The sequence below is a fragment of the Mesoplodon densirostris genome, chromosome 2 (genome assembly GCF_025265405.1).
Source record: "Mesoplodon densirostris isolate mMesDen1 chromosome 2, mMesDen1 primary haplotype, whole genome shotgun sequence".
Lineage (NCBI taxonomy): Eukaryota > Metazoa > Chordata > Mammalia > Artiodactyla > Ziphiidae > Mesoplodon > Mesoplodon densirostris.
Window position 1 is genome coordinate 114,255,016 of NC_082662.1, and position 26,874 is coordinate 114,281,889.

General features: G+C 52.1%; 1 protein-coding gene across 1 annotated transcript; it reads left to right on the top strand.

The window, feature by feature from the left end:
* The first annotated feature begins 1,623 nt into the window (after positions 1-1,623).
* On the top strand, positions 1,624-26,598 carry LOC132503629 (immunoglobulin superfamily DCC subclass member 3-like). Its single transcript, XM_060120253.1, is given in 14 exon segments — positions 1,624-1,717; positions 17,219-17,521; positions 17,973-18,052; positions 18,054-18,118; positions 18,199-18,329; positions 19,765-19,771; positions 20,481-20,496; positions 22,300-22,414; positions 22,500-22,658; positions 22,799-22,964; positions 23,261-23,505; positions 24,369-24,476; positions 25,157-25,286; positions 25,380-26,598. Coding segments are annotated over 13 exon segments (1,578 nt in total). The 3' UTR covers positions 25,246-25,286; positions 25,380-26,598.
* The last annotated feature ends 276 nt before the right edge of the window (positions 26,599-26,874 follow it).

Consider the following 26,874-nt stretch of genomic DNA (forward strand, 5'->3'; position numbering starts at 1 on the left):
GGTCTGCAGCGAGATGTGCCATGAGTGTGAAATGCACACCGGGTTTTAAAGACTTAGCACCAAAAATAAAATAAATTTCAGGGAATTCCCTGGCCGCCCAGTGGTTAGGACTCGGCGCTTTCACTGCTGGGGCCCAGGTTCTCAATCCCCAGTTGGGGAACTAAGTTCCCGCAAGCCACTCAGCCAAAAAATAAAATAAAAAATAAAATAAAATATTTCATTAATAATTGTTTATACTGCTTACATGTTGAAATACTATTTTGGACGTATTGGGTTAAATAAAATATATTAAGATGAATATACTTTTGTAAATTTGGCTACGAGAAAATGTAGAATTACATATCAGCCACATTATATTTCTACCGAATAGCGCTGGCCTAAATCCTGTCCCCACGTCTCCCTCTGCAAACACACAAATACTGAGTGTAATATGTCAGCTGTCCCTGTTTGATGCCTGTTTTTGTGCAGCTGCACTTTAGCAAGGACAGTGAGAGGAGGGGCTTCCGTTCCAATAGGCCGATCCAGGTGGCTGGGCCTGGCACGCTGCCCTCCAGACAGAGTCACAGCTCTTTGAACCAGCTTTGTCACAGAGGCTATATAACTAGTGCTAGAAATTGAGAGCTGCAAGAACACAGTCTGGATCCAAAAGAATTAGGTTTTCCGTTTACCACAGTTAAAAATAAAGTAGAATGCACTTTAAAGGAATTAAGTTTTCCTACCCCCCCAAAAAAATCCAGTGAAATGAAATAAAATGGAATTATGAGAAATTTGACAAGATCAAATAGGTTGGTCCTCAGGTGGTAAGTTCCCTTTCTGAGGAGTCTTGTCCCTGAGACTTTGGACGCTGGAGTGGGAGGGTGGTGGAATCAGAGAACTGTCTTACCCCATCCTCAGACCAAGGCAATGGTCTTGGCTTTGCGTCTGTGGATTCCCCGGGCTACTGAGGCCACGTGTCCTTGACAAATACCAGGAACCTGTAAAAGGGCACTGACGTAGGCAAACCACGCTGTCTTTTTTACAGCCGGTGGCTAAGAATAGTTTTTATATTTTTACATGGCTGAAGAAATCAAAAGAAGACTATTTCATGACATGTATGGGATTCAGACTTCAGAGTCCATGAGTAGTTCTATTGGAACAGGCCACGGGCATTCCTTTATATACTGTCTATGGCTGCTTCTGTACTACAGAAACAGAGTTGAGTAGTTGTGACAGAGACCATATGGCCTGCAAAGCATAAAATATTTACCATGTGGCCCTTGACAGAAAGACTGCCCACCCCTGTTCTAGGGCCTCATCCCTACCCCGCCGCTGGGCTGCAGTTTTCCCCGCGCGCAGGGACAGGGAGTGTCAGGAGGAGCCCCCCCGGCGATGCTTGGTGACCGCTCCCTGTAGGGCTTGGCAGAAAGCTCCCAAGACAGGGTGCTGCCTGAACCGATTATGTGGGGAAAGGCAGGAACGCGCCCCTAGTCCTGCTCATTCCCGAGCGCCCACGCGCTGGCAGGCTCCAGGTGGCGGCTAAGCACACTCCCGGAAACCTAACCTGGGCCGCAAGCAGGGATTGGCGCCGGCGGACTCGCCGCAGCCCACGTCCCCGCGCGCGAGGGAGAAGGGGCAAGCCGGGGAATGGGGGGAGTCATCCTGCATGGGCGGGGCGAAGCCCCTCCGCGCCTTCCGACGCAGAAAGGCGCCTGCGCACTGCCGCCGCCCCGAGCTCCCGGTAAAATTAAGAGAAGAAGGGAGGGGCAGGGTCAAGGTAACTAAAGTTCTCCTCTTTGGGCCTCTAGGGGACAAATGCGGGAAAAAAAATTTTTTAATTGAGCTATAATGCAAGTGCCATAAAATTCACCTTTTTAAAGAGTAAAGTTATATTCATAGGTTTGTGCAACCATAGCCACTATCTAATTTAGAACATTTTCATCACCCCCGAAGAAATCCCTACCCATTAGCATTCCTCCGTCACCCAGTTTCTGGCAACCACCAGTTTGCATTCTGTCTCTATGGATTTATCTATTCGGAACATTTCATATAAACGGAGTCATATATGTGACCTTTTGTGTACTAGTGGCTTTCACTTAGCGTAGTATTTTCGAGGTAGGTTCATCCCCGTTGTGGCGTGTATCAGTACTTCTTTGCTTCTTATGGCCTAATAATATTCTCTTGGATGTATATACCACAGTTTGTTTATCCATTCATCAGTTGATGGAATTTGGGCTGTTTCCACTTTTTGGCTATTTGAACAGTACTGCTGTAAACATTTGTGTACAAGTCTTAGTGTGGACAAAATATTTTCATTCTTTTGTGTGTATACCTAGAAATGGAATTGCTGGGTCTTATAGAAACTCTGTGTTTGACTTTGAGAGGAACTACCAAACTATTTTCCACAGTGGCTGCACAATTTTACATTCCCACCAGCAATGTATGAGGGTTCCAATTTTTCTACATTTAAAAAAAATATTTATTTACTTATATATTTTGGCTGTGCCGGGTCTCAGTTGTGGCATGCGGACTCTCAGTTGTGGCATGCATGTGGGATCCAGTTCCCCGACCAGGGATGGAACCCGGGCCCCCTGCATTGGGAGCGCAGAGTCCCACTCACTGGACCACCAGGGAAGTCCCTCTACATTTTCACTAACACTTTTTATTGTCTTTTGACTGTAGCAGTCACGGGTGGGTGTGATATGGTATCTTGTTATGGTTTTGATTTGCATTTCCCTGATGGCTAATAATGTTGAACATCTTTTCATGTGCTTATTGGCCATTTGAATATTTTCTTTGGAGAAATGTCTTTCCAAATTATTTCCTTGTTTTTTAATTGTGCTATTTGCCTTTTTACTGTTGAGTTGTGAGAGGGTTTTGTTTTGTTTTTTGTTTTGTTTTGTTTTTTTTTTTTTAATATACTGGACTCAAATTCCCTATCTCATATAAGATTTGCAAATATTTTCTCTCATTCTGTGGTTTGTTTTTTTGCTTCCTTGATAGTGTCCTTTGAAACACAAAGATTTTAAATTTTGATGAAGTACAGTTTGTCTAATTTTTTATACAGGGAGAATATTGCAAGAGTTAGTTTTTCCCTAAGGACAAATAAAGATATAAAGATATGTTACATTTCATTTGGTAGTGTACATGTTAGTAGAATTGGTGTTATTTGAAACTATGTCATATTGTATAATAATAAACGTTAGGAGTCATTGTTTCCAGAGCAAGAGCAAAGAAGATATAAGTATAAAAAAAAAATAAGTGAAGTAAAAATCTTATAATGTCACTGAAAAAGCCTAGAAGCAACGGACAGTTTGACAGCAGTGAGATCTCCCAGCACCCAGGTCCTTGGAGGAAAGGTTGGTTCCAGGTCGGCAGGAAATACTCAGGATGAGCCTTGGGGCATCTTGTGCTGGAAAGCAAAGATATCAAGAAATGGGGTACCAGCAAAAGGACACCGAGCTCCCATTGCCTAAGATAGGGCAATCTGAACTGTCAAAAAGATTAATGGAGGCCCTTGAAACATTGAACATACAAAATGTAGCCATTCAGAGTGATACTAAAAGGGGCTATAGGAGGATAAAGGGCTAGAGGGGGAGAGAAACACTGGGTAGAGCACCAACTCCTTCCTCTGAATACTGGCAATTAAAGGAAAGAACTAAGCATTTGTGCCTCCTTTCCTGCATGAATTGTATTTCAGGGTTACCAAATTGTCCTAGTTGATGAGGGAAAGTTCTTTACAAAAGAACTCCAGTTAATGAGTGAGAAAGGAATTATGGAACTGGAAAATTACCATTTTACAACCCCTAATGAAATTGAGGCAGGAAATTATCATCAATGAATAAAACTATCAGATGAAAGGCTGATGGGGAATTTTACAAGGGAGGGATCAGGTTGTCTGTCACCACCTGAAGCCACCGCTCCAACTTATTTATGTATTTATTTATTCATTCATTCATTCTTGGCTGCGTTGGGTCTCCGCTGCTGCGTGTGGGCTCTCTCCAGTTGCAGCGAGCGGGGGCCCCTCCTCGTTTCAGTGCACGTGCTTTTCATTGCGGTGGCTTCTCTCATTGCAGAGCATGAGCTCCAGGCACGTGGGCTTCAGTAGTTGTGGCATGCTGGCTCAGTCGTTGTGGTTCACAGGCTCTAGAGCGCAGGCTCAGTAGTTGTGGCGCATGGGCTTAGTTGTTCCGCGGCATGTGGGATCTTCCCGGACCAGGGCTCAAACCTGTGTCCCCTGCACTGGCAGGCGGATTCCCAACCACTTCGCCACCAGGGAAGTCCCACCACCACTCAATCTTAGAATCACTAAAAGTGGAACCACGAGGCATTGCTTGCCTCCTGAAGAGATGCAATATGCAGCACACAGCACTGCCTATAAGGTTTTCTTTCTTAAAAGTGGAGCCTGGGGCTTCCCTGGTGGCGCAGTGGTTGAGAGTCCGCCTGCCGATGCAGGGGACACGGGTTCGTGCTCTGGTCCGGGAAGATCCCACATGTCGCGGAGTGGCTGGGCCCGTGAGCCATGGCCGCTGAGCCTGGGCGTCCGGAGCCTGTGCTCCACAACGGGAGAGGCCACAACAGTGAGAGGCCCGCGTACCGCAAAAAAAAAAAAAAAAAAAAGTGGAGCCTGAAGCTAACCAGGCCTCTAGGGCCAACATCCATTTACAGAGGAACATATATAATAACACCAGAGAAATCAAACAGATCCAGAATACAGGTACTTCTACTGGAAATTCTAAACAGTCTCTTCAACAACTCAATGATATATGAGAGAGGCGGAGTGGGGGCAGGGCTTGCCTCAGTTAGATCCTTAAGACATAACCAAATGTAGAGTAGCATATGGACCTTGTTATGACTGAAAAAAAAAAAGAGTAAAAAGACATTTTTTGAGACAATTAGGGAAATTTGATTATGGACTAGTTATTAGGTGATATTAAGAAATTATTGTTACTATAATAGGGAAGAAACTGTATTCTATTACCGGTTAACCACTAAAGGCATGTTGCCTATAAGCTTAGATTATACATAATGGCCCATCTCTGGGAACCCTGCCTTCCAGGAAAAGAGAATTAAGCTAAAATACCTTTGATTAGCTCACAGAAAACATCCTGACCAGGCCCACCTGGGAATGGCTTCAAGAAGAGAGAAATTAACACCTCCTGGAATCAGGACTTTACTCCCTCCCCTTTTAGTATAAAGGAATCCTGAATTCTAATTCGGGGAAGGTGGTTCTTTGGGAAGTTAACCCGCCATCTTCTCGGTCTGCTGGCTTTCCGAATAAAGTCACTGTTCCTTGTCCCAGCAACACATCTCTCAATTGATTGGCCTGTCATTCGGCAAGCAGTGTGAGCTTGGACTCGGTAAAACATTTTGGTGAAACCATCTAGGACTGTTTGCGGTCCGCGGGCCTCTCACTGTTGTGGCCTCTCCCGTTGCGGAGCACAGGCTCCGGACGCGCAGGCTCAGCGGCCATGGCTCACGGGCCCAGCCGCTCCGCGGCATGTGGGATCTTCCCGGACCGGGGCACGAACCCGTGTCCCCTGCATCAGCAGGCGGACTCTCAACCACTGCGCCACCAGGGAAGCCAAACCACCTAGGACTCTTGCTGCTAGTGGCCAGCCAACTCAGTTGGGGAATTTTCGGGTAAGGCCCTAGCAGCTACCAGGACCACTTGTCCTGAGGATCTTCCCCTCAGAGTTCCCCAAAATGGCACCACTGGCTGCCCCAACACTTGGCAGTTGGAGCAAAGAATCAACATCTGAGAGGCAACGGGCTCAATACAGTAGGGTAAGTCGCTCGCTCTGGTGTGCAGCTGGAACTTGATTACCTCTGTTTTTTTCTCTGGAATAAGCCAGTTTGTTTTGTATTCGAGTGAGGTACTCTGTTAGAGGAAATAATTGCTGGGTTTTTTACCCAATTTGGAACCGGTTCGTTTGTTTCTTTGGATGCTAGCACATGTGTGCGCCATTTGGGTTTTTTTTGTTTTTTGTTTCTTAGCTGCATTGGGTCTTCGTTGCTGAGCACAGGCTTTCTCTAGTTGTGGCACATGGGCTTAGTTGCTCTGTGGCATGTGGGATCTTCCTGGAGCAGGGCTTGAACCCGTGTCCTCTGCATTGGCAGGCGGATTCTTAACCGCTGAGCCATGAGGGAAGTCCTGCCGCTTAGGTTTTGTTTGTCTTGTATTTCTGTCTTTAAAAATTGGGGAATGTTTCAACTCTCCATAAAGAAAGTCCTCTGGGGCGCATTTTGGATAAGTGACCTGATGACAGCTATGAAGCCATGACTGAGAGGAAGATGATATTTTATTGCAGCAATGTAGCCATAGTACCTGTTAGGATCTCCACGAGGGGTTTAGGCAGGTTTACTTCGGGACGCTGTGCACCATGTACTGTCACCTTTGCTGTGTTAATTACGTTGTTTGTGGTCTCCTGTGTTTTTGGTCTGGATCCAACAGCTCTCTGAGGCGTCACATTACGTGGGGGTTGAGTTGATGGTTCTTGTGATATGTAAAACCCCAAGACCAAACTTGAGGGTTTACGTAGGGTTTTCTGTGTTTTGGGGGTTTCATTTCATTTTGTTTTGGTACCATTTCTCCACTTACAGGCTGATGTCAGTGGAGGAAAGGACATTCCCAGGGAGAAGAGAAAGGTTCCACTTGGTTTCTTTTTTTTTTTTTTTTTTTTGCGGTACGCGGGCCTCTCACTGTTGTGGCCTCTCCCGTTGCGGAGCACAGGCTCCGGACGCACAGGCTCAGCGGCCATGGCTCACGGGCCCAGCCACTCTGCGACATGTGGGATCTTCCTGGACCGGGACATGAACCCGTGTCCCCTGCATTGGCAGGCGGACTCTCAACCACTGTGCCACCAGGGAAGCCCCCACTTGGTTTCTAAAATCACCAAAAGCCCCACCCCAGAACCCAGTCCGGCTGGTGGATGCCAAGGCAAAAGGTATCCTTCTAATGGTTAGAGATGATCGATTGCTATTTATGGTTTTATGGTGGCCTTTGAATGGCTCTATACCTATTCTGTGAAGAAGGGGGTAGAATAATGAAATCCTCTTTGTGCTGTTACATCAGGGTGAGAAAAAGTCAGACAGTTGTCACTTTATGGTAAAAGAAACCCAAGGGAAAATCTGTCATGCAGGAAGAAAAGAAAGGAAATGAGGGTGAGTGTATGTTGCTCCAACCTCTGGCCAAGCTGGCCATCCAGCTGCTCCAGCTGTTATGCCAATACGTCCACCCCTTCCACTGCCTCCCATTCCTATCCAGCCCCAATTCCCAACGCTGGGGCTCAGGAAGCGGTCAGACTGTCTCCCCCTCCTTACAGGGTTCAATTAGAAAATCCTGTGTTTAGTTCCTGGGGCACAGGGACCTGGTTTGGTATCACCATCTAAGACCCGACCGGGCACCCAATTTGGGCCAAGAGCCCCTCCCAGAGCAGGACAGTTTTCCTTACGCAGTTATTTAGGGGATCTAAATGCAAATGGCCAGCCGGCTATGTCTCTACGGGCTTTCTCCACCTCAGACTTGTCTAATTGGTGACCCTTCCTATAAGGAGGATCCTCTAGATGAAAGGAGAATGGTCACTGGTAAGGCCAGGTAAGAAGCATACCAGCTCCACCTAAGAGACCCAAATGGTACACCTGAAGCCCATTTGTCAGTACCCACAGCTGAACCAAATTGGGACCCCAATGAGGGAGGAATGCCCTTATTAGAGCACTGCCGTAAATGCATCTTGGCAGGACTTTGAAAGGGGAACCAAAGCAAGAGTTTGAACAAAATTCAAGAAATTCATTAAAAAACAAATGAATAGTTACCAGCTCTACAGACGTTACACTGTTGCAGATCCTGAGGCCCCTGAAAATACTAGAATGGTAAATTTATCCTTTTCTGGGCAATGCACCTCAGATATCAGGAGAAAGTTGCAAAAATTAGGTGGGGCATTTTTTTTTCTATTTTTTGGCCGTGTGGCCACGTGGGATCTCAGTTCTCTGACCGGGGATCAAACCTATGACCCCTGCAGTGGAAGAGCAGTGTCTTAACCACTAGACCGCCAGGGAAGTCCCTAGATGGGTTCATTCCCAATGTACCTTCTCAGTTGGTAGCATCAACAGGGAACAGTGACAGAAGAAAGAAGATGCAAAATGTAACACCACTTTTCTGACAGCAGCATTGGATTCCTGGAAGGCGAGTAACCCAAAGAGAGGTGAGCCACCACTGGGGAAGGAACAATATGCTTACTGTAAGGAGAAAGGACATTGGACAAAAGATTGCCCTAGGCTAAAACATAAGAAAAACAATTAAAAATCTGGAGCCTCTCATATTGTTAGGGAGCCATTGACCAAAGCTGCCTGCCTTGGTCAGGCACGATGGATGATAACAACTTGTATGGGTTGTTATTATACATGAGATGGATGATAATAACTTGTCTCACAACAGGAGGTTCCGATAAGGAACATGGTGCTGCCCCCAAAAACTAACCGGGAGAATTCGGTAGGGGCCAAAAGTAGGGAAGAGATGCCAGTCCATAATATTGTCCTACCGACGTCCCAGGATCCTTCTCACTGGAATCCATCTTGGCTGAGAGATGCGTGCCGCACGAGGAAGGACCCTGAGTCAGGCCAAATATGGGCCAAGCAAGATGAATGGCCAGAGACAACCTGGAGACTAAGCCCATCACCATAACCCCGGAGACTGCGAGCCACGTGGCACAGCAGTCCCCCTGGGTTCCCTCACCCGGCTGCTCTCCGCCCCGGCGCCCCTTCCCAATAAAGCCTCTTGCTTTGTCAGTACGTGTGTCTCCTCGGACAATTCATTTCCGAGTGTTAGACAAGCATCCACTCTCAGACCGTGGAAGGGCATCCCCCTTCCTGCAACAATAAGGTAGAAAGAGAGGAACACCCTGATTTAATGAAGTGGCCCAGGGGCTCCCTTGGACTTGAGGCACCCAATTCTAATTTCACCACAGGAGCCCCAGGTAAAATGGACAGTGGGGAATGAGCTGATTGTCTTTCTGATAAATACAGGTACAACATACTCTGTGGTATGTGCCAAAGCGGCACAGAAAACCTCTCAATCCATCCCAGTCACTGGAGTCTCCTGAGAAGTACAAAATCGTTCATTCTTACTACCTCTAGAATGCCAGCTAGGGGACCTCACCTTGATGTCCCTCACCATGTAAAAGGCAACCGCTTAGCTGGCCAAGCTGCAAAGAGGACAGCAAAGGAAGGTGGTTATCGAGCCATGATAGGATCACTTCTCCCACAGATTGACTTGTCAAAATACCAGCTGGTGTATTCAGAAAAGGACAAAGAGAGGACCAAAGAGTAGGGTTTCATTCTGATCACGCCTCGCCTGGCTGGAAATGTAGCTCACAAGAACTGTTTTGATCCCTCAGGCACTCTTGGACACTGTGCTTCAGCACCTTCCTAATGGTACCCATTATGGGAGAGATGCCACCTTACAGTGGAGTCAAAACTATATAATGGGGCTTCCCTGGTGGCGCAGTGGTTGACAGTCCGCCTGCTGATGCAGGGGACACGGGTTCGTGCCCCGGTCCGGGAGGATCCCACATGCCACGGAGCGGCTGGGCCCGTGAGCCATGGCCGCTGAGCCTGCGCGTCCGGAGCCTGTGCTCCGCAACGGGAGAGGCCACAACAGTGAGAGGCCCGCATACCCCAAAAAAACACTATGCAATGGGGCCTAACCTACAAAAGACCATCCAGCGAGTCACTCAGAATTGCATGATTTGTGCTAAAGAATAACCCAAAGACTGCTGTTAGACCTCCCCAGACGGGGACCCAACACAGAGAAACTTGCCCCTCCAAGGGCTGGCCAATAGACTTGACTGCTTTGAGCTGCAGGAAACTTCAGATAACTGCTAGTGTTTAGACCCTGTCTCAGGATGGCTGGAAGCCTATCCCATCTGGACAAAAATAAATAAATAAAAGCCTCCAAAGTGGTTAAAGCTCTCCTTAAGGAAATTATCTCCTGATTTGGATTAAATCATTACCATTAGCTGGAAACTACATTCATCCTGGAGACCACAATCAATAAGAAAAACCGAGAAAATGAATCCTGCCTTAAAAAGGAGCATTGCTAAAATATGTCAAGAGACTAATTTAACTTGGGATTAAGTCTTGCCAGTTGCCCTGCTACAGATCAGAGCGGCTCCCGGAAGCAGGCTTAAATTAAGCCCCTTTGAAATATTGTATGGTAGGCCATTCCAGGTGTCTGCTTGGGCAGAAGAATGTATAAATGCTCTGAAAGACCTAGCAGCTGTCAATTATGTTAGAGCTTTGGGCACTATCCTAACCTCTGTTCATGAGTTTACCTCCAACACCTCTGCCTATCCAACTGAAGCAGCCTCACATCCTTTCCAACCCAGAGGAGACTTGAGTCCTGCTTAACTTGGAGAGAACAAGGGCCTGAACATCAGCTGCTTGCAAGGTGGACAGGACCACATGTATTACTTACCATGCACTCGTCTGTCGGATTAGCTGGGGTAAAGCCATGGATTCATCACACTCGGATTAAAGCAGCACCACTGAAAACGACCCAACTCCTAAGAGGCCTGGAGGGCAATGGGTTTGTGAACTCTTGGAAGGCTTAAGGTTGCTCTTTAAAAAAAAGAAGTATTGAGACTGTAACTTCATTGTAGCTGGAGAAGGGTCAACCTACTTGTTTAATGTTGCTCAAATGAATAGCACAGGAATCTTGTATAATTATGGCACAGTCAGAAAGTTAAAATTAATAGGTATGTACGGGCAACTGGAACCAAAACTCCAAGTCTGACTACAAATTAGACAACAAAGGGCTAAGGGGTTTCATCAGGTTCAAATAGTTGTCGATAAAAAAAGGAAAGAGGAATGTACTACTGACTAAACAATTCTAATTTCCATTCCATAATCACCTCTTTGCAGGCACAGTTCAGCAGAGTAGAGCGATCTTCCCCTCTTTCCACACAGGATTGTGGAATGGGTCACTGACAGTGGGGAACTATAATAGGAAAGGACCTTATAATATCAATAGAACACAAAGTTAATCACTAAAGGGATGTTGCCTATAAACTTAACTTATACGTAATGGGAACCCTGCATCCCAGATAGTGAACCTTAAGGTAAAATACCTTTGTTTAGCTCACATTCCCACCTGGGAATGGCTGCAGGAAGAAACTGATATCCCCTCCGGAGTCTGGCTGGAACCAGGACTTTCCCCCTCCCCTTTTAGTATAGAACTCTAACTAGGAAGATGGCTCTTTGGGGTGCTAGTCTGCCACCTTCTCAGTCGGCAGGCTTTCTGAATGAAGTCGCTACTCCTTGTCCCAGCATCTCACCCACTTGCTGCGGGGCAGACCAACCAATCCAGAGCAGGAGCTTGAACTTGGTAACATTGCTTTTATTAGATATGATAATGATATTACAGCTATGGGAAAAAATGTGTTTTTCAAAAGATGCACATAAGTATATAGGTGTGGAATGAGATGATGTCCAGGATTTATTTGAAAATGCTTCAGCAAAGAAAGGGAAGACTGAGGGAAGATGCGCCCAGCCGAAGGAACAGAGAGTGCGAAGCACCAGAGACCAGCAGGGGCCAAGGCGAGGTGGGGGCGGGTGGGTCTCGGAGGGATTGCCTGGGATCAGGTCCTTCGGGGCTTCGGAAGAAATATCCCAGGGTGGGGACAATACCCCCGAGGGCGTGGGGAGCTCAGTAGGAGAGGGACCATTCGGGGCGGGGCGGTGTCAGGGCACAGGCGCAGGAGCAGCCTCCCCAGGCATTCCGCCCAGCTCTGCACAGGAGAGAGAAGGGTGTGGACCAGAGCCGAGGGAGGTCGGGCATGGCTTTGCAAGGCTGGCTGGCTCTCCTTTCATCTTCCCTTTACCCGGTGCTGACAGGGACTGCCACCTGCTCTGGCTTTGGGCACCCAGTGGGGATCACGTGAAGCCTCTGTCCTGGTGGAGCTCACTCTCCAGCTGGGGAGATGCACAAGAAGCCCATGCAGAGGTGAAATGAGGAGTTGGGGTGATAGTGTTGGTGATAGAATATACAGGGATCCTGTAGCGTTTTCTATATGCTGTATCAAATTACCACAGAAGTAATAGCTTCAAACAACACAGAATTACTATTTTAGGGCTCTGTAGTTGGACTTCAGACTTGGGTCCCACCAGGCTAAGAGCAAGGTGTTCCCAGGGCTGCATTCCTACCTGGAGGCTCCATGGGAGAGTCCATTCCTGCCTTTTCCAGTTTCTAGCGGTCACCCACATTCTTTGCCTCTCTGTTCTCTTCCTCTCCAAAATGGGCAACAGCAGCTTAGCTCCCTCTCCCATCTCATCACTCTGACCTTTCTCCCTCTGACTTCTGCCAGCCTCTTCCACTTCTAAGGACCCTTGTGATTACGTGCACCCACCTGATTCATCCAGGATCATCTCCTTCTCTTAAAGTCAGGTGACTAGTCACCTTAATTTCATCTTCAACCTTAACTCCCCTTTGCCATGTAACCAAATATATTCATGGGTTCAGGAATGAGGACATGGATCTCTTCAGGATCTCTTCAGCTAAGAGGCATGGATCTCTTCATCTGCCTGCCACAGATGGGGAGACAGATGGAGATAGAGAAAGATGGAGGAAGGAAAAAGGATATGAAAAGAGATACAGATCCTGGGTGACAGGAGGGTTGTGGAGAGAGAGAGAAAAGAGACACAGTCCCAGGTGTGCTAGAGGAGTCCTCAGAAGGATTTCATCTGCTAGGCGGACCTTCCCAGGAAGTTGTTCCAGAAGAGCCTGCGGCTGTTCAGGGTTGGGCCAATTTTTAATTGTTAGGGAGAGAGGAAAAGAGGGCAGCTCTCAGCAATTCAATCCTGCCAGCATTTCCTGAGCATCAAGGCTATTCGGGAGACTTCCCTGGTGGTCCAGTGGTTAAGACTCTGGGCTCCCACTGCAGGGGGTGCCGGTTCGATCCCACATGCCACACAGTGTGGCCAAAAAAAAAAAAAAAAAAAGGCTATTCGGAGCCATATTCCTGGGATAGCATCTCCCAACCTGGGGCTCAGGGGGTGTATGCAAATGTAAGTCTCCTTGGTTGGGGGTTGGGGAAGCTTTCACCAAGTTCTCAAAGGGTCCTGGGACCAATAAAGTTAACTCCTGTCTTGAGGGTTATAAAATGAAGTGCTTAGAATGTACCTGGCTGCAGCCACTTTGGAAAACAGCTTGACAGTTCCTCAAAGTGCAGACTTACCATATGACCCAGAAATTCCATTCCTAGGTAATGTACCTGAGAGAACTGAAAACACGTCTCCACACAAACTGTACATGAATGTTCACAGCAGCATTATTCATAATAGCCAAAAAGTGGAAACGACCCAAATGTCCATCATCTGGTGAATGGATAAACAAAATGTGGTCTATAGCCATACAATGGAATAGTGTTCAGCCATAAAAAGGAATGAAGTACTGATACATGTGCACTACGTGGATGAACCTTGAAAACATCATGCTAAGTGACAGAAGCCAGACACAAAAGACCATATGTAGTATTAGTCCACTTATAAGAGGTGTCCAGAATAGGCAAAGACAGAAAATAGCAGAAAGTAGACTGGTTGCCTGGCAGGCGCAGGGGTGAAGGAGGGAGCAGATGGATAGTGAATGTTAATGGATCCAGTGTTTCTGTTGGAGGTGATGAAAATGTTCTAAAATATAGATTGTGGTGATGGTTGTGCAACTCGGTAAATACCCTAAAGCCATTGAATTGTACAGATTAAATGGGTGAACTTTAAGGTATGTAAATTATCCCTCAAACTGTTCTTAAAAAGGAGGAGGAGGGGCTTCCCTGGTGGCGCAGTGATTGAGAGTCCGCCTGCCGATGCAGGGGACACGCGTTCGTGCCCTGGTCCAGGAAGATCCCACATGCCGCGGAGCGGCTGGGCCCGTGAGCCATGGCTGCTGAGCCTGCGCGTCCAGAGCCTGTGCTCCGCAACGGGAGAGGCCACAACAGTGAGAGGCCCGCGTACCACAAAAAAAAAAAAAAGAAGAAAAGAGGAGGAGGAGTGGTTCTTGGCCCTTAAAGTATCAATACAAAGCATTTCACCTGATCATCACAACCCTGAAAGGCAGGGCTTGCCCTTCCTCCCATCTTACAGGGGGTCGTACCTCAGAGGTGAGGGATACCAGCCCAAGGCAAGGTGGCTGGTTAATGACAGAGCTTGGACTTGAACCCAGGTCTTCTGTATTGGTCGTTCTTTGTCCTGTGGGCCACTCTGGAGTGTGCATTAGGAGGTGACAAGGTAAGTGCAGCAGATAAGGAGACATCTTCTTAGTAGGTGCTGGAGAGGGGTTTTGACAGGAGGAAAAGCAGATAGGGGGGCAAGACCAAGCGCTGCAAATGCTCACCTGAGCCACACTCTATCCTAAGCCCTTGCCTCACTTAATCCTCCCAGTCATGGGGAGAGGTTGTTTCTATCCCGTCCACCTCCATTTTATCAATGAAGCCGGCTCAGAGAGGTAAAGTTGCCTACAGAGGACACAGCTTGTAAGTGATTTGAACCACGTCTTCCTGACCTCAGGGCCTGTGATCCTTTCCCTCTCCAGGCTGAACCGATTCAGGAGGCCACTCCAGGGAAGGGGTGAGAACCTGCATTGGAGGCTCCAGGACAGAGAGATGCAGAGCTGGGTGAGGAAGGCTCTCTTCCCACAAGGCAATCTCACTTAGGGGTAGCCCAGGCTCAGTCACCCACCAGGACTGCGGGTCTAGGAGGAGGGGGCTGAGCTGGGAGAGGCAGTGTTGGATGAGTTGATTCTGAATGCCTGTGCAGGAGGTGGGGAGCCAGAGAGGAGGCTGAACCTGTGGGGGAGAAGACTGAAGACGGGGCTTTCTTCTAAAGAGATGAGGGGCACAGCCTAAGCTGGGCGAAGCTAAGGAGAAGGAGTGAGGGGAACGGGACTCGGGGAGACTGGGTCAGGGGCCAGACTGGCTGGAGCTTCTGGGGACAGAGGCCCGGATGCTTGTGTCCTTGTGTTCTGCCCCGACTAGATTCCCTACCCTTGCTTTTTCTCCTCATCCTTTCTCACAGACAACCCCCCCACCTCATCTTTCCAGAAACTTTGCTTTTAGAGGGGAGGCTGCAGTTTAGAGGAGGGAGGTCCTACAGAAATAGTTAGGTCTGAACGTCAGCACCTTCCCAGGCTCCTCTGGTGAAAGGGCAGTCCCCCGCTTTTCGCATGTTTAGATGGTCAGCCCGGCGAGGGGAGGGGCCCGGTTTCTTTCTTCTTTTTAGGATGGGGCAGTGGAGGCTGGATCCCCACCTCCTGCCTTCTGGCCGCCTCCCCGGCCCGGAAGGCCCCACACTCCATTGTCTCAACAAGAATAGAGAGAACAGCTTTGGAAAGTGACACTGTGAATGGTGAGGGGGCTGCTGGGGCCGTGACCAAACTAATGGGATGAGCTCCATCACACTGGGCCCGGCTCAGCGCCTGGGACGGCGGCTCCTCTAGGAGAGTGGGGCTCTGCTCCCCTCTCTGGGACCCCCAAATCAGACCCCAGGCCTCCCCGTTCTGGCCCTGGATCCCCAGAGTTGGTCTTAGGGGAGCAGATGCCTCACCCCACCCCCAGAACCTCACTCATTCATCAGTGTTTGAGCGGGAGTAAGGCGTGGGTCTAAGGCTGGGAGAAGATTCTAGAGGCTGGGAAAGGGGTGGGCTTGACCCCCTAGCTTTGCCCTCCTCTCACCGGCCCGCAGCCCTCCCCTGTCTCCACCCCAGTTGTCTCAGTGTCTGGGTCCTGGCCCTGAGAGGAGGGGGCAGTGGGGATGGCGGGGCAAGGGGTTCAGGCCAGAAGCAGAGAGGGACCCGGCTCCGGGGGAGACGGAGCAGGGACAGCAGCCTCCAGCCCGGCCCCCTCAGACCCCAGGCTCCCCGCTGCAGGGCCAGAGCCCCAACACTGTGCCCCCTGAGTGTGTGGGGTGGGAATGCCCGCAGCCTGGGGCCCCCAGGCTGAAGGCAGAAGGCCAGAGCTGCCTGGAGAGCAGCCGGGGCTGAGGGGCCCAGGCCCGTGGAGACACGGGGCCAGGGCTGCTGCTGCTCCGAGACTGGGGTGCAGGGGCGGGGCCTGCCAGACACGTGGGAGAAGGGGCCTGAGGGCAGTGGGGGGCAGTGGGCGAAGGCCAGGTGGGAGAGGTGAACAGAAGGATAAGGCAGAAGACACGGGGGCGGGAGAATTGGGGGGCAAAGTTGGGGAGGAAGGTGCGGGGCGCCGAGCTGCTAAGAGCAGAGGCGCTGGAACCTTGTAGGCAAGCAGCGAGGACAGGTATGTATGTACCTGCGGGCAAGAGCTGTGTAGAGGCAGAGCCTGGGGGAGCAGACTTCGGCTACAGTCCTGGGGCTTCGCCAGGAAGGAAAGCGGGGGCTGTGCAGTCAGGAGGGGCTGTCAGGCAGAGTCTTGGAGAGGCAGGGATCAAGAGGTCTCCCCGCAGGTGTCCTGAGGTTGCCTGAGCCCTGGGCCTGTGGGCTCTGGCCCCTCCAAGGCTGCTGTCCACCTCCGCCCTCTGCTGGGCAGGTCCCTGCTCAGCCTCGTACGCTGAGTTACCATATCCACGCGTGTGCATGTAGTTGGTGTCTATGCACGTGGGTTCGCAGCTCTGCTCGTGCATTTCTGGGCCCGGACATTGGTGTCTGTTGCGTATTTGCGACTTTGAGTCTCTAGGGACATCTCTGTGTGACCTGTGTCTGTATCCTCTGCAAGAGTGTCTGGGATGGAGACTGTGTCTGGGTTATGGGGTGGCCTGTGAGGTTGGGCTTTGCACTCCAAGTGTGTGTGTCTGTGAGTGAGTATGTGAGTGTGCTCCTTCCCTCATTCAGCGGCTGGTGTCGTGGTGGTGGGAGGGGAGAGCCAGGAGTCCTGGGAAGCTGACCCTGTGGGCAGACATGCAGATGGGCCGGCGGGGGAGAGAGGGGACGACCTCATTGTCCCCCGGGGAGCACAGTGCCCATGCCTGGGCCCCTGGCCTCGCCATTGTGCCCGCGCCGCCCCCTCCCCGTTGCCAGGGCCCAGCTGAAAGAGGCCATCGATCACGGCGGCCCTGCTCCTCAGACTGCGAGGCCCTCCTCACCCCCCTCCTTGGCTGCCCCCAGGTCCCCCCAAACTAAAGTCCTGCCTCCTCACCCCTCGCCCAGGCTGAGAGGGGCTCAAAACTGAGGGGAGGTGGCGGGCCCCAGGAGGCCGCCGCGTCCAGGCCTCGCTGGCTGTCCCCGCAGGTCGTGCTGCAGGCTCTGAGCTGGCCTTCTTGTGGGAGCCGGGGGACGTGGTGGCCACACGGGAGCGCCCACTGGTGCTGCCGTGCCGGGTGGAGGGTGAGCCGCCCGTGTCCATTTCCTGGCAGCGGGATGGGCTGGCCCTGGCCAACGACAGCAGTGCCACCTTGATGCCCGATGGCTCCCTGCATCTGGCCACGCTGCCTTCCCACTGGAGCCTCCCCTCCCGTGCCCACAAGTACCACTGCGTGGCACAGAACCGCTTTGGGTGCCTGGTGAGCCGGTGGGCCCGGGTACAGCTGGCAAGTAAGTGACTGGGCTGCTCCTGTGTGGGCAGGGGGGACGAGAATGTGTAGGGGTACCCACAGATGGCATGCGCGGGGCACAGAATTGCCCAGGGTGGGCCTGGGCTGTGCCGACTTGGCCGTTAGACACAGTATGCACAGTGCCTAGGGCGCCAGAAGAAAAAATGAATATAATAATGAATATATAATAATGCATTGTTATTTTATAGTGCTGGATTATATTTGTCTTGATACCAGTGCAAACGTAAAACAGAATTTTAAATGTTGTAGAGGAAGGCAAAGTGCTTATGGCCCAAAGAAATCACAGACGTGAGACTGCAGGGGTGCAAGCGAGGCGGTCAGCAGGGAGCGGCAGCCGTGGACACAGAAGGGGAGCTGGGGCTCTGGGACAGAGTTGCTGGCAGTGGAGCCGGGGGCCAGCTCGCTATGCTCAGGTGGTCCCCGTGCCCTAGGTCTGTCGCGCTTCCATCAACATCCAGAGTCCTTCGAGGTTGAGCCGGGTGGAGTCGCCCGCTTCCAGTGCCTGATCCGGGGGAGTGCCGGAGCCTTCCGTTTCCTGGGAGCACAACGGCACGACCTAGAGTACTGCCAGCCACCGGTGAGCAGCAGCGAGAAGTGGTGGGGTGGCAGGCTATGGGCCACTGCACAGCCACGGACCCCCGACTCCTGCACCTTCAGGGTGACGCTGCTGCCTCGTGGCATGCTCCACATCACCAGCGTGAGCCGGGCTGACGTGGGCACCTACCGCTGCGTGGCACACCATGTGGCCAATACCCGCCACAGCCAGGATGGCTGGTTGACCCTGAAGGGTAAGCAAGGACCAGGAGAATCGGAGTGGGCACTGGGCAGAGAGGAGGGTATGGGGGCTGGCACCACTGGGAGTGGGTGTGGCTGATGATGTACGTGGCACAAATAGTTCTGAGCGCCGACTACGTATGAGGACTGTGCTGGGTGTGGGAACATAGCAGTAAGCAGGCGGAACGGGCTCGGTCCATCGCTGGCTTCCCAGAGTTGGCAACTGAGCAGAGAGGGAGGTGCTATGGGAACCCAGGGCAGGGGCCTCTAACCCAGCCTTGGGCTGTGGGCAAGGGCTGCTCAGGGCCTCAAGAGAAAGCTATACCAAGCTGGATGTTGAAGGGTGAGCGGAGAGAGGCAGTCCAAGGTCAGGAAGGTGGAGAGGGTGGCATTCCTGGCATTGCTTTGTGCAAAAGCACAAGGGTGAGAATAGCACAGTTCATGCAGACAGTTCCATGTTGCTGGACCACAGAATGGGCAGAATTCAGGGTAACAAAAAATTGATGTAGGAAAGGTAGGTGAGGCCCATCATGAAAAGGAGTTTGGACTTGATCCAGAGAGCAGTGGGAGCCCTTTATGAGTTGAGTGTGGGCTCCTGTGTCTCGGCTGGGAGTGAATGCCTGCGTGCGCTCATGTTTGTGAGTGGTGGGCTTAGATGTAAATACACGTGTGTGTGTGTGTGTGTGTGTGTGCGCGCACATTTGCATGTTTCCTCCTTGGGGTGAGGATGAAAATAGCTTTGTACCTGAGATGAAACACCCAGAACGACCCCAAATTCAGGCCATGTGGGGGTGGGAGAGTTTTGTGCCCAAAGTGAGGGTCACAGCAGAGCCCCTGAAGAGTTGGCACCTAACAGGAAACTGAGGTAAGACTGACGCCACAGCCTGAAGCCGAGATGCCACCGGGGATGTGAAGGGAAGGCGTGCCTGAATCATCCACTAGGGGGCCCCATAGTATAGATAACAAGTGAACCTTGGGCAAGCATTAAGGCAAAATTTCACCAAAGGGTGCTTAGTTTTTAAACTGAAGACTGAAAGGGGAAGAGGGGGATCTGTTGTGTCTCTGCTCTGGAGCTGACTTAGAAGCTGAAAGCAAAGGGTGGGGATCAGGGGCTCCTCCCTGAGAGCAGGGGGAAGCCCGGGTGAAGTTCCTCTGGCTTCCCACTTCCTGTTCCCATCAACCATCCGGGGCAGGAGGGCAGGGCGGGATGCCAGGCTTCCATGATGATCAGTACTCCCGGCCAAATGCCGGGCTACGGGCAGGCACGGGTTCTCCATCCTGCTGCATGTAGAGACGGAGAAATGAATGTCCAAGAGAGCTTCAGGCAGCTGAGAAGCAGGTGCCTGCTGGGCGCAGGGGATCAACCAGTAACTGAGGGTTTGTGGGTTACCTATATTTTAAATATCAGGAAAGGAGCTGAGGTCAGTGTAGACTCTTCCCCAGGGACAGGAGCTGGGTACCGAAGCCCCAGCCATTCGCTCCTAAAACACTTCCCTGGGGCAGGCCTTACCCTGGGCAGGCGCCAGGGACACAGAATTTCCCTGGCTTTCGAGGAGCTCACAGTGGCAAGAGGGGTATGCTGTCAGCTGTCCAGTGCTTCCAAGATCCAGGTTTGTTTGTTTGTTTGTTTTTGCCATACGCGGGCTTCTCACTGTTGTGGTCTCTCCCGTTGCGGAGCACAGGCTCCGGACGCGCAGGCTCAGCGGCCATGGCTCACGGGCCCAGCCGCTCCGCGGCATGTGGGATCTTCCCGGGCCAGGGCATGAACCCGTGTCCCCTGCATTGGCAGGCGGATGCTCAACTACTGCGCCACCAGGGAAGCCCCAAGATCCAGGTTTGTGTTCCGCCTCTGCCAGTCCCTCTGATGTTGAACAAGCTACTTAACCTCTCTGACACTTGCTTTTCTCATCTGTAAACTTGGAGAAATAAAAGCACTGCCTTCACAGGCTTGTAGTGAGGATTAAAGGGGACAGTGCATTTGGGGCTCACAGTATAATGCCTGGCACACGGAGAGGTTCAGCCAGGGATGTGTGAAGTGTCATTACATGGACCAGCTGTACATCACTGAACAGTCTGACCAGGTGGAACATGGCCTCCTTGGCCAAGGCCAGGACATTCCAAGACAGTCCACAGCCTGAACTAGAGCTTGTGGAAGGCAAACTGAGGAGTGCCTGGTACAAAGTAGACCCTCAGTATATGATGGTGGGATGAATGGACGAATGAACAGAGAATGGGTGAAATACTATTCTAGGCCTTGAGGCACATTTGAAGATGTGGAAGACTTTATACCAGTCCTTGAGAAACTTTCATTTTAGAGACAAAATTTTGTTTGTTTGTTTTTGCGGTACGCGGGCCTCTCACTGTTGTGGCCTCTCCCGCTGCAGAGCACAGGCTCCGGATGCGCAGGCCCAGCGGCCATGGCTCACGGGACCAGCCGCTCCGCGGCATGTGGGATCCTCCTGGACCAGGGCACGAACCCATCTCCCCTGCATCGGCAGGGGGACTCTCAACCACTGCACCACCAGGGAAGCCCCTAGAGACAAAATTTTGTATGAGAAGTTTTTGTTTTTGTTTTTTTGTTCCGTGCGGCTTGTGGGATCCTAGTTCCCCAACCAGGGATCAAATCCAGGCCCCCTGCAGTGGAAGCGCAGAGTCCCAAACATTGGACCACCAGGGAATTCCCGAGGAGTTCTTTTTTTTTCCTTTTTTAAAATATTTATTTATTTATTTATTTGGTTGCACCAGGTCTTAGTTGCAGCAGGCAGGCTCATTTGCGGCTAGTGGGCTCCTTTAGTTGTGGCATGCGAACTCTTGGTTGCGGCATGCATGTGGGATCCAGTTCCCTGACCAGGGATCGAACCCAGGCCTCCGGCATTGGGAGCGCAGAGTCTTAACCACAGCGCCACCAGGGAAATCTCCAGAGGGGTTCTTAATAAGGGACATTTATGAAAAGGTTAAAGATATGTTGCAAAGTCTCATAAAATACGAAGTGGTAAAGCAAGAATGGGGGTGACTGGATAAAGGAAAACAAAGGCCTGTTTCCCCTGTTGTTCATGGCTATTTGTTCCCAGTGTGGGAATAGCGCCTGGCATACGGCAGCCCCCCAGTGATGATTCGTTGAATAACCTAATAAAATGGGAGAGGGTGGCATAAAATGAAGACCCAAAGAGCAGTGTATTTCAAAAAACATCTGCATCCCTTCTGAGCAGTTGAGACACGCTGACTTCTCAGGGGGGCCCGGCTTTCTTTCTGAGGGAGGGGTCTCCTGCCAGTTTTGTGGGTAACTTAGGGAAGGGGACTACGCCCCTGGGTATCCCCCCAGGGTACCCCCCTACCTGGCCACTTCATGTTCTGACACTGCTGCAGGCCCTCCAGGGGCACCCTGCAGCGGAGGCATGCTTACACCCTCTCCTCTTTCCGCCCCTCCAGTTTAACTTGGGGCCTGCTTAGTACACCAGAGCTGCTTAGCCCTGATACAGGCAGACCTCGGAAGTATTGCAGGTTCCGTGCCAGACCACAGCGAATATCACAATAAAGTGAGTCACATAAATTTTTTGGTTTCCCAGTTCATATAAATATCATGTTTACACTATACTGTATCCTGTTAAATAGCACTATGTCTAAATAAACAATGTACATAGCTCATTTAAAAAACAGTTGATTGCTGAAATTGCTAACCATCATCTGATAACGCAGGATTGCCACAAACCTTCAATTTGTAAAACAAACCAAAAAAACACAGTATCTGTGAGGTGCAATAAAATGAGGTATACCTGTACTTACTGCCATAGGACCTTGGGCAAGTAATTTTCTTTATCTGTAAACCAGGAGTAAAATAGCAGCTGCTCTGGGGTCTGGTCACTTGAGGACTAGAAGGGTCCTCCGGGAGCAGCAGTTTGTCCTGGGCGCAGGGGAAGAGTGCTGCTGCCTGATCCCTCGATTTCCTATTTCCACTTCACAGTGGGATCCCCGTGGCTGCTGCAGGAGCCTGAGATTCTGTCTGGGCCTCAGAACCTGACGCTCACGGTGCACCAAACAGCAGTGCTGGAATGCATCGCCACAGGCCACCCACGGCCACTGGTCTCCTGGAGCTGCCTGGGTGTGAAGCCGCCCCGTCTCACCCCGCCTCCTGGAGCCCCCAGCGCTTTGCGCTTTCGCAGCTCTGACCCCTCGTCTCCCTGTAGATGGCCGCTCCATCGGCGTAGAGGGCATCCAAGTCCTGGGCACCGGGAACCTCATGATCTCTGATGTGTCGGTCCAGCACTCGGGCGTCTACGTCTGTGCGGCCAATTGGCCGGGAACCCGGGTCCGACGCACAGCACAGGGCGTCCTGCTCGTGCAGGGTGAGCCCCGAGGGCCGGCCAGGGAGGGTCCTGGGGTGCCCCATCCCCCCATGGGAACCTGAATGGGGAGAGGGGCAGGAGCAGGAGGAAGGTGAGAGGCCGGGCCTCATGGCGCCCTCCACCTGCCATTGCCTGCCCAGCTCCGCCCGAGTTTGTCCAGTGGCCACAATCCTTACCCAGGCCTCCAGGCAGCAGCGCTCTCTTCACCTGCATGGCCCAGGGTGTCCCCGAGCCCCGGCTGGCCTGGTTGAAGAATGGGAAGGGGCTGAGTCCTGGGGATAACATTCGGCTAACCCACAACAACAGGTACCTGAGGTACCCCCGTCCCGCCCCCTCCACCCTGCCTGACCGCCGATGTATCCTCACCTGCCCCAGGCGTCCAGCCCCACCTCCTCATAACACTCTCCACCACCCACACAAACCCACTGCATCCACCCCCACCCACGGGAGGCTCTGCCCTGCCTGCTCCATACAAGCAACGCCCACACACAGGTGGTGTGTCCTTCTGCTTCTGGGCAGGTCTGTGGGTCTCTCACCACCCAACCAGGGCAGGGGACTTGGCGGGAAGGAGCCCCCAGTGGCTACGTCTGTTTTCCCCTTAGCACACTGATGCTGGCGGGGATCTCAGCAGAGGACGAGGCCATCTACCAATGCGTGGCAGAGAACAGCGCGGGCTCCAACCAGGCCAGTGCCCGCCTGGCTGTGACAGGGGACCCAGAGCCACCCCCTACCCCCAGGGGTCTGCAGCCAATGGCTCTCTCCACCTCTGCCATTCGAGAGTCCTGGGAACCACCGCCCTCCAATGGGGACATCACTGGCTATGTGCTGCACCTCCGGCCTGTTGGAGGTGGGTGTGGGTGGGTAGACGGGAATCCCTGACCCCAGCCCACTTCTCCCCTGACTGGGGGTGTCCCTGGGCAAGTTCCTCTCACTCTTAGTGACCCCCAGACCTGTCTGGACACTGGCCGGGCCTCTGGACCTGTGGTCCTCTGGTACTTCCTTCTGCTCGTCAGTCCCTTTCTCATCCTGGCTCCGACTTCCGCAGCCCCCTTCCCTGCTCTTCTTGGAGACCCAGCTGAGGCTTTGTGCCCACTTTGTAGGGGTAGCGGATGTTTGTAGTGAGGGAGAGGGATGCTGGTTGCCAAGCTGCTCTGCTTCTCAGAGCCAGCTGGCCCAGAGCTCCAAGAGGCCGTGGGCAAAGGCACCTTTGAGCATGTCTTCTCCAGTCTGGAGCCTGACACGGTCTACTCTATCCACTTGCGGGCCTACTCAGCAGAGGGTGCCAGCCAGGACCCTGCCTCCATCCACGCTTCCACCATGGGCAGCAGTGAGTGACACCCTCTCCAGCCTTGTAGAGCCCCTGGCCTCAGGCAGACAGGGCTGCCAACCAGCTCATCTCATTTCTCTGCAGCCCCTGCTGCCCTTGGCTTCTCCATCAAAGTGCTCAACGCCACCTCTGTTCAGGCCTCCTGGGAGCTGCCATCCCAGCTGGGGGCCCTCCAGGGCTTTAAACTCTTTCACTGCAAGCTGCCTGCTGCCCATTTTGAGGGGCCCCTGCTCCTGGCTAGCACTGTCAGTTCCTTCCTCTACACAGATCTGGGTGAGGCCCTGAACCTTCTTGGGCCCCCTCTTCAGTGTGGTCTTGCCCCAGGCACTGAGCTTCCTGGCCCAGCCAGGCCTGTTCCCTTCACAATCTTCTGCTTCTTGCAGAGCCAGCCGCCCTCCATGAGATCAAGCTCCAGGCATTCAGTGGCAACGGGGATGGTAACAGCAGCGCCCGTGTTGTCTCTTGGCGTGAAGTGCTCCTAGCCGACCCTGGTGAGTGGGGTCCAGTAGGAGGGTAGCAGGTCCGGGGTCAGAACAGGCTCTTCCCATAGGACCTACGGCTGTCAGTCTTCAAGGAGGAGGAGGGGCCTGAGCTTTGCCTCCATCCTGGTCCTCTGACAGATGGCACCGTGTCCACAGAGTCCAAGGCTGGGTGCTTTTGCAGCCAAGGATGAGAACAGCTCGCTGCCTGGGGTTGTGGTGGGCATCCCCGTGGCCTGGCTGCCCTCATCGTTTGCCTCCTTTGTCTCCTCCTGGGCTGGAGACATAGGTAAGGGCCAGGATGGCTATATGTGGAAAACTGCTAGGAAGACAGTCTGCACTATGGTGGCACAGGCCCAAAGAGCAAGAAAGGGCTTTTATCCCTGACTAATCCGTCTTACAAATGAGGACACTGAGGCAGAGAGGGAGGGCCAGTTCTTCTCACAGCTGTGTGGTATCAGAAGTGGGAGGTGGGCTGCAGGAAGCGGGGCAGAGAGCACGGGGGCTCCCGAGGCAGAGGGCAGGTGGCAGAAGTGGGCCAGGGCTAGATCCCTGCCATCCTGTGCACGAGGAAGGGGCCCAGCCTCTCCCTCTGTGGAGTATGGAACAGGATGAAAGGCTGGGACTGATGGATGCTAAGCCAGAGAGAAGCCCCCGACAGGTCAGGGTGCTGATCCTCCCTATCCGGGCAGCCTCTTCTGCAGACAGGGGTCCTAAGAGTGCTGGGCAGTGCCTCAGACTGCTTCGGACAGAGCTGGGGGCTGCAGAGGCCAGGCTCTGAGTGGAGGAAAGCCAGGGGAGAAGACTGAACTCATCACCCAGGTGAGGGGGATTCAGGTGAGGGGGATTGGGAAGGAGAAAGTAGTGTGCTTTGAGGCTCTGGGGCCGAAACCTGATCACCGCCTTCCCTCTCAGGTGACCATGGAGCAGCCGCCCTTAGCCTAGGGCCCTCCAAGTTGGCTCCCTCCCAGATGCCACTAACTCCGGCCCCACCAAAGAATCTACATCACGTTTCCCTGACACCCCGGAGTCAAGAAAGAACCAAAGGTCCTTAAGCCCCTCTCTGGGAAGGGTCAGGTCTGACCATAGTGCGAGAGAACAGGTTGTGATTTCTGTTTCTCCCTTCTCCTCAAGAAATGGGGAAATCTGTGTCTTCCCCAACACACCAAATAACCTCAAACTAAACCATGTCAGGTGGGAGTTCTTCTCCAACCCATTAGTCCTCCCTCATAACCCCATCGAATATATCCTCTTGATCCAAATGTGAACTACCCAAAGATATATAGCTTTAAAGCCCCCCCCCCCCGCCACCAGGAGGGGACTCAGGGCAAGGGGCTCTGTCAGCAACTCCATCTTCCAACCTGAACTGCCCCCCGTCTGAAATCTGTTTGTCTCCTCATGCCTAAGCTGGAGTCTGACCAGGGACAGGCAACCTGCATTCCTAGTGGTCTAAATAGGCAGGTGGGCAAAGGGGCTGCCAAGTTCCGTGCCCCCTTGTCCCAACATCAGAAGAGTTCTGAACATCTAAGCTCACACACGCTGCTTCTCTGAGCAACCAAATGCCCATCTCCCCCTTTCCAGATCCAAAGCACTGACCCCTTTTTGGGAGGTATGCCTCCTCATTTTTCTATTTTTGAAAGGAGATATTAGTTTGCGTTGAGGTTCTGGTGGCCTTGAATCCCTTGTAGAATGAGCACAGACGCTGTGGAGCACCCCACACATCTATTCCCCTCAATTCTAGGTGTCCAAAGACCACCTCTTTCCCACTCCTCCCTCTGACCTATGGCCCTTCTGGCCCCCTTGTCCCTCTTCGTCCAGCTCTACCACAAACCTAAAACCAAACCCCAGGCGCTCCCTCAATCTGCCTCCCTCCAAGGCTGTCCAGTATTGTGCCAAGAAGTGGGTAGGGTCTTGGAGGAAGGAAAACCCAGGTCTTAGGGGGACCCCAAACACTGTCTCCTCTGTGCTCTTGTAGGGTGATGCTCATACCAGTGACAAGACCTCCAGCAAGGCTGGGCCTTGCCCCTCCCCAACTGCACAAGGGGCATAAGCAGCTTTAACTAATACGTGTGGCAGGGGACCAAGAGGTTAAGAACAGCCCCAACTTCAGGTCCCTGAGGAAGTAACATCCTCTCCTCTGGGTGGGCCTGGTCTAAGAGCTTTGTTGGAAATAAAACAAAATGGAAAAAATAAATTAGGATCTGGTTAATGTTCTGGATTGAAAGGAAAACTTGGGGAAGTGGGGGTGATGACATGGTAAGACAGAGTGGTTCCAGATCTTTCAGGGGATGTTGCACTGAGGCTGAGGAACTACATATTCTGCAGTTTGCTAAGGAAAGAACAGTGTGAGCTGTTTTAAGGTCCCCACCTGGAGAAACCAGCATGCTACAAAGGATTGTTACTGGAGTCT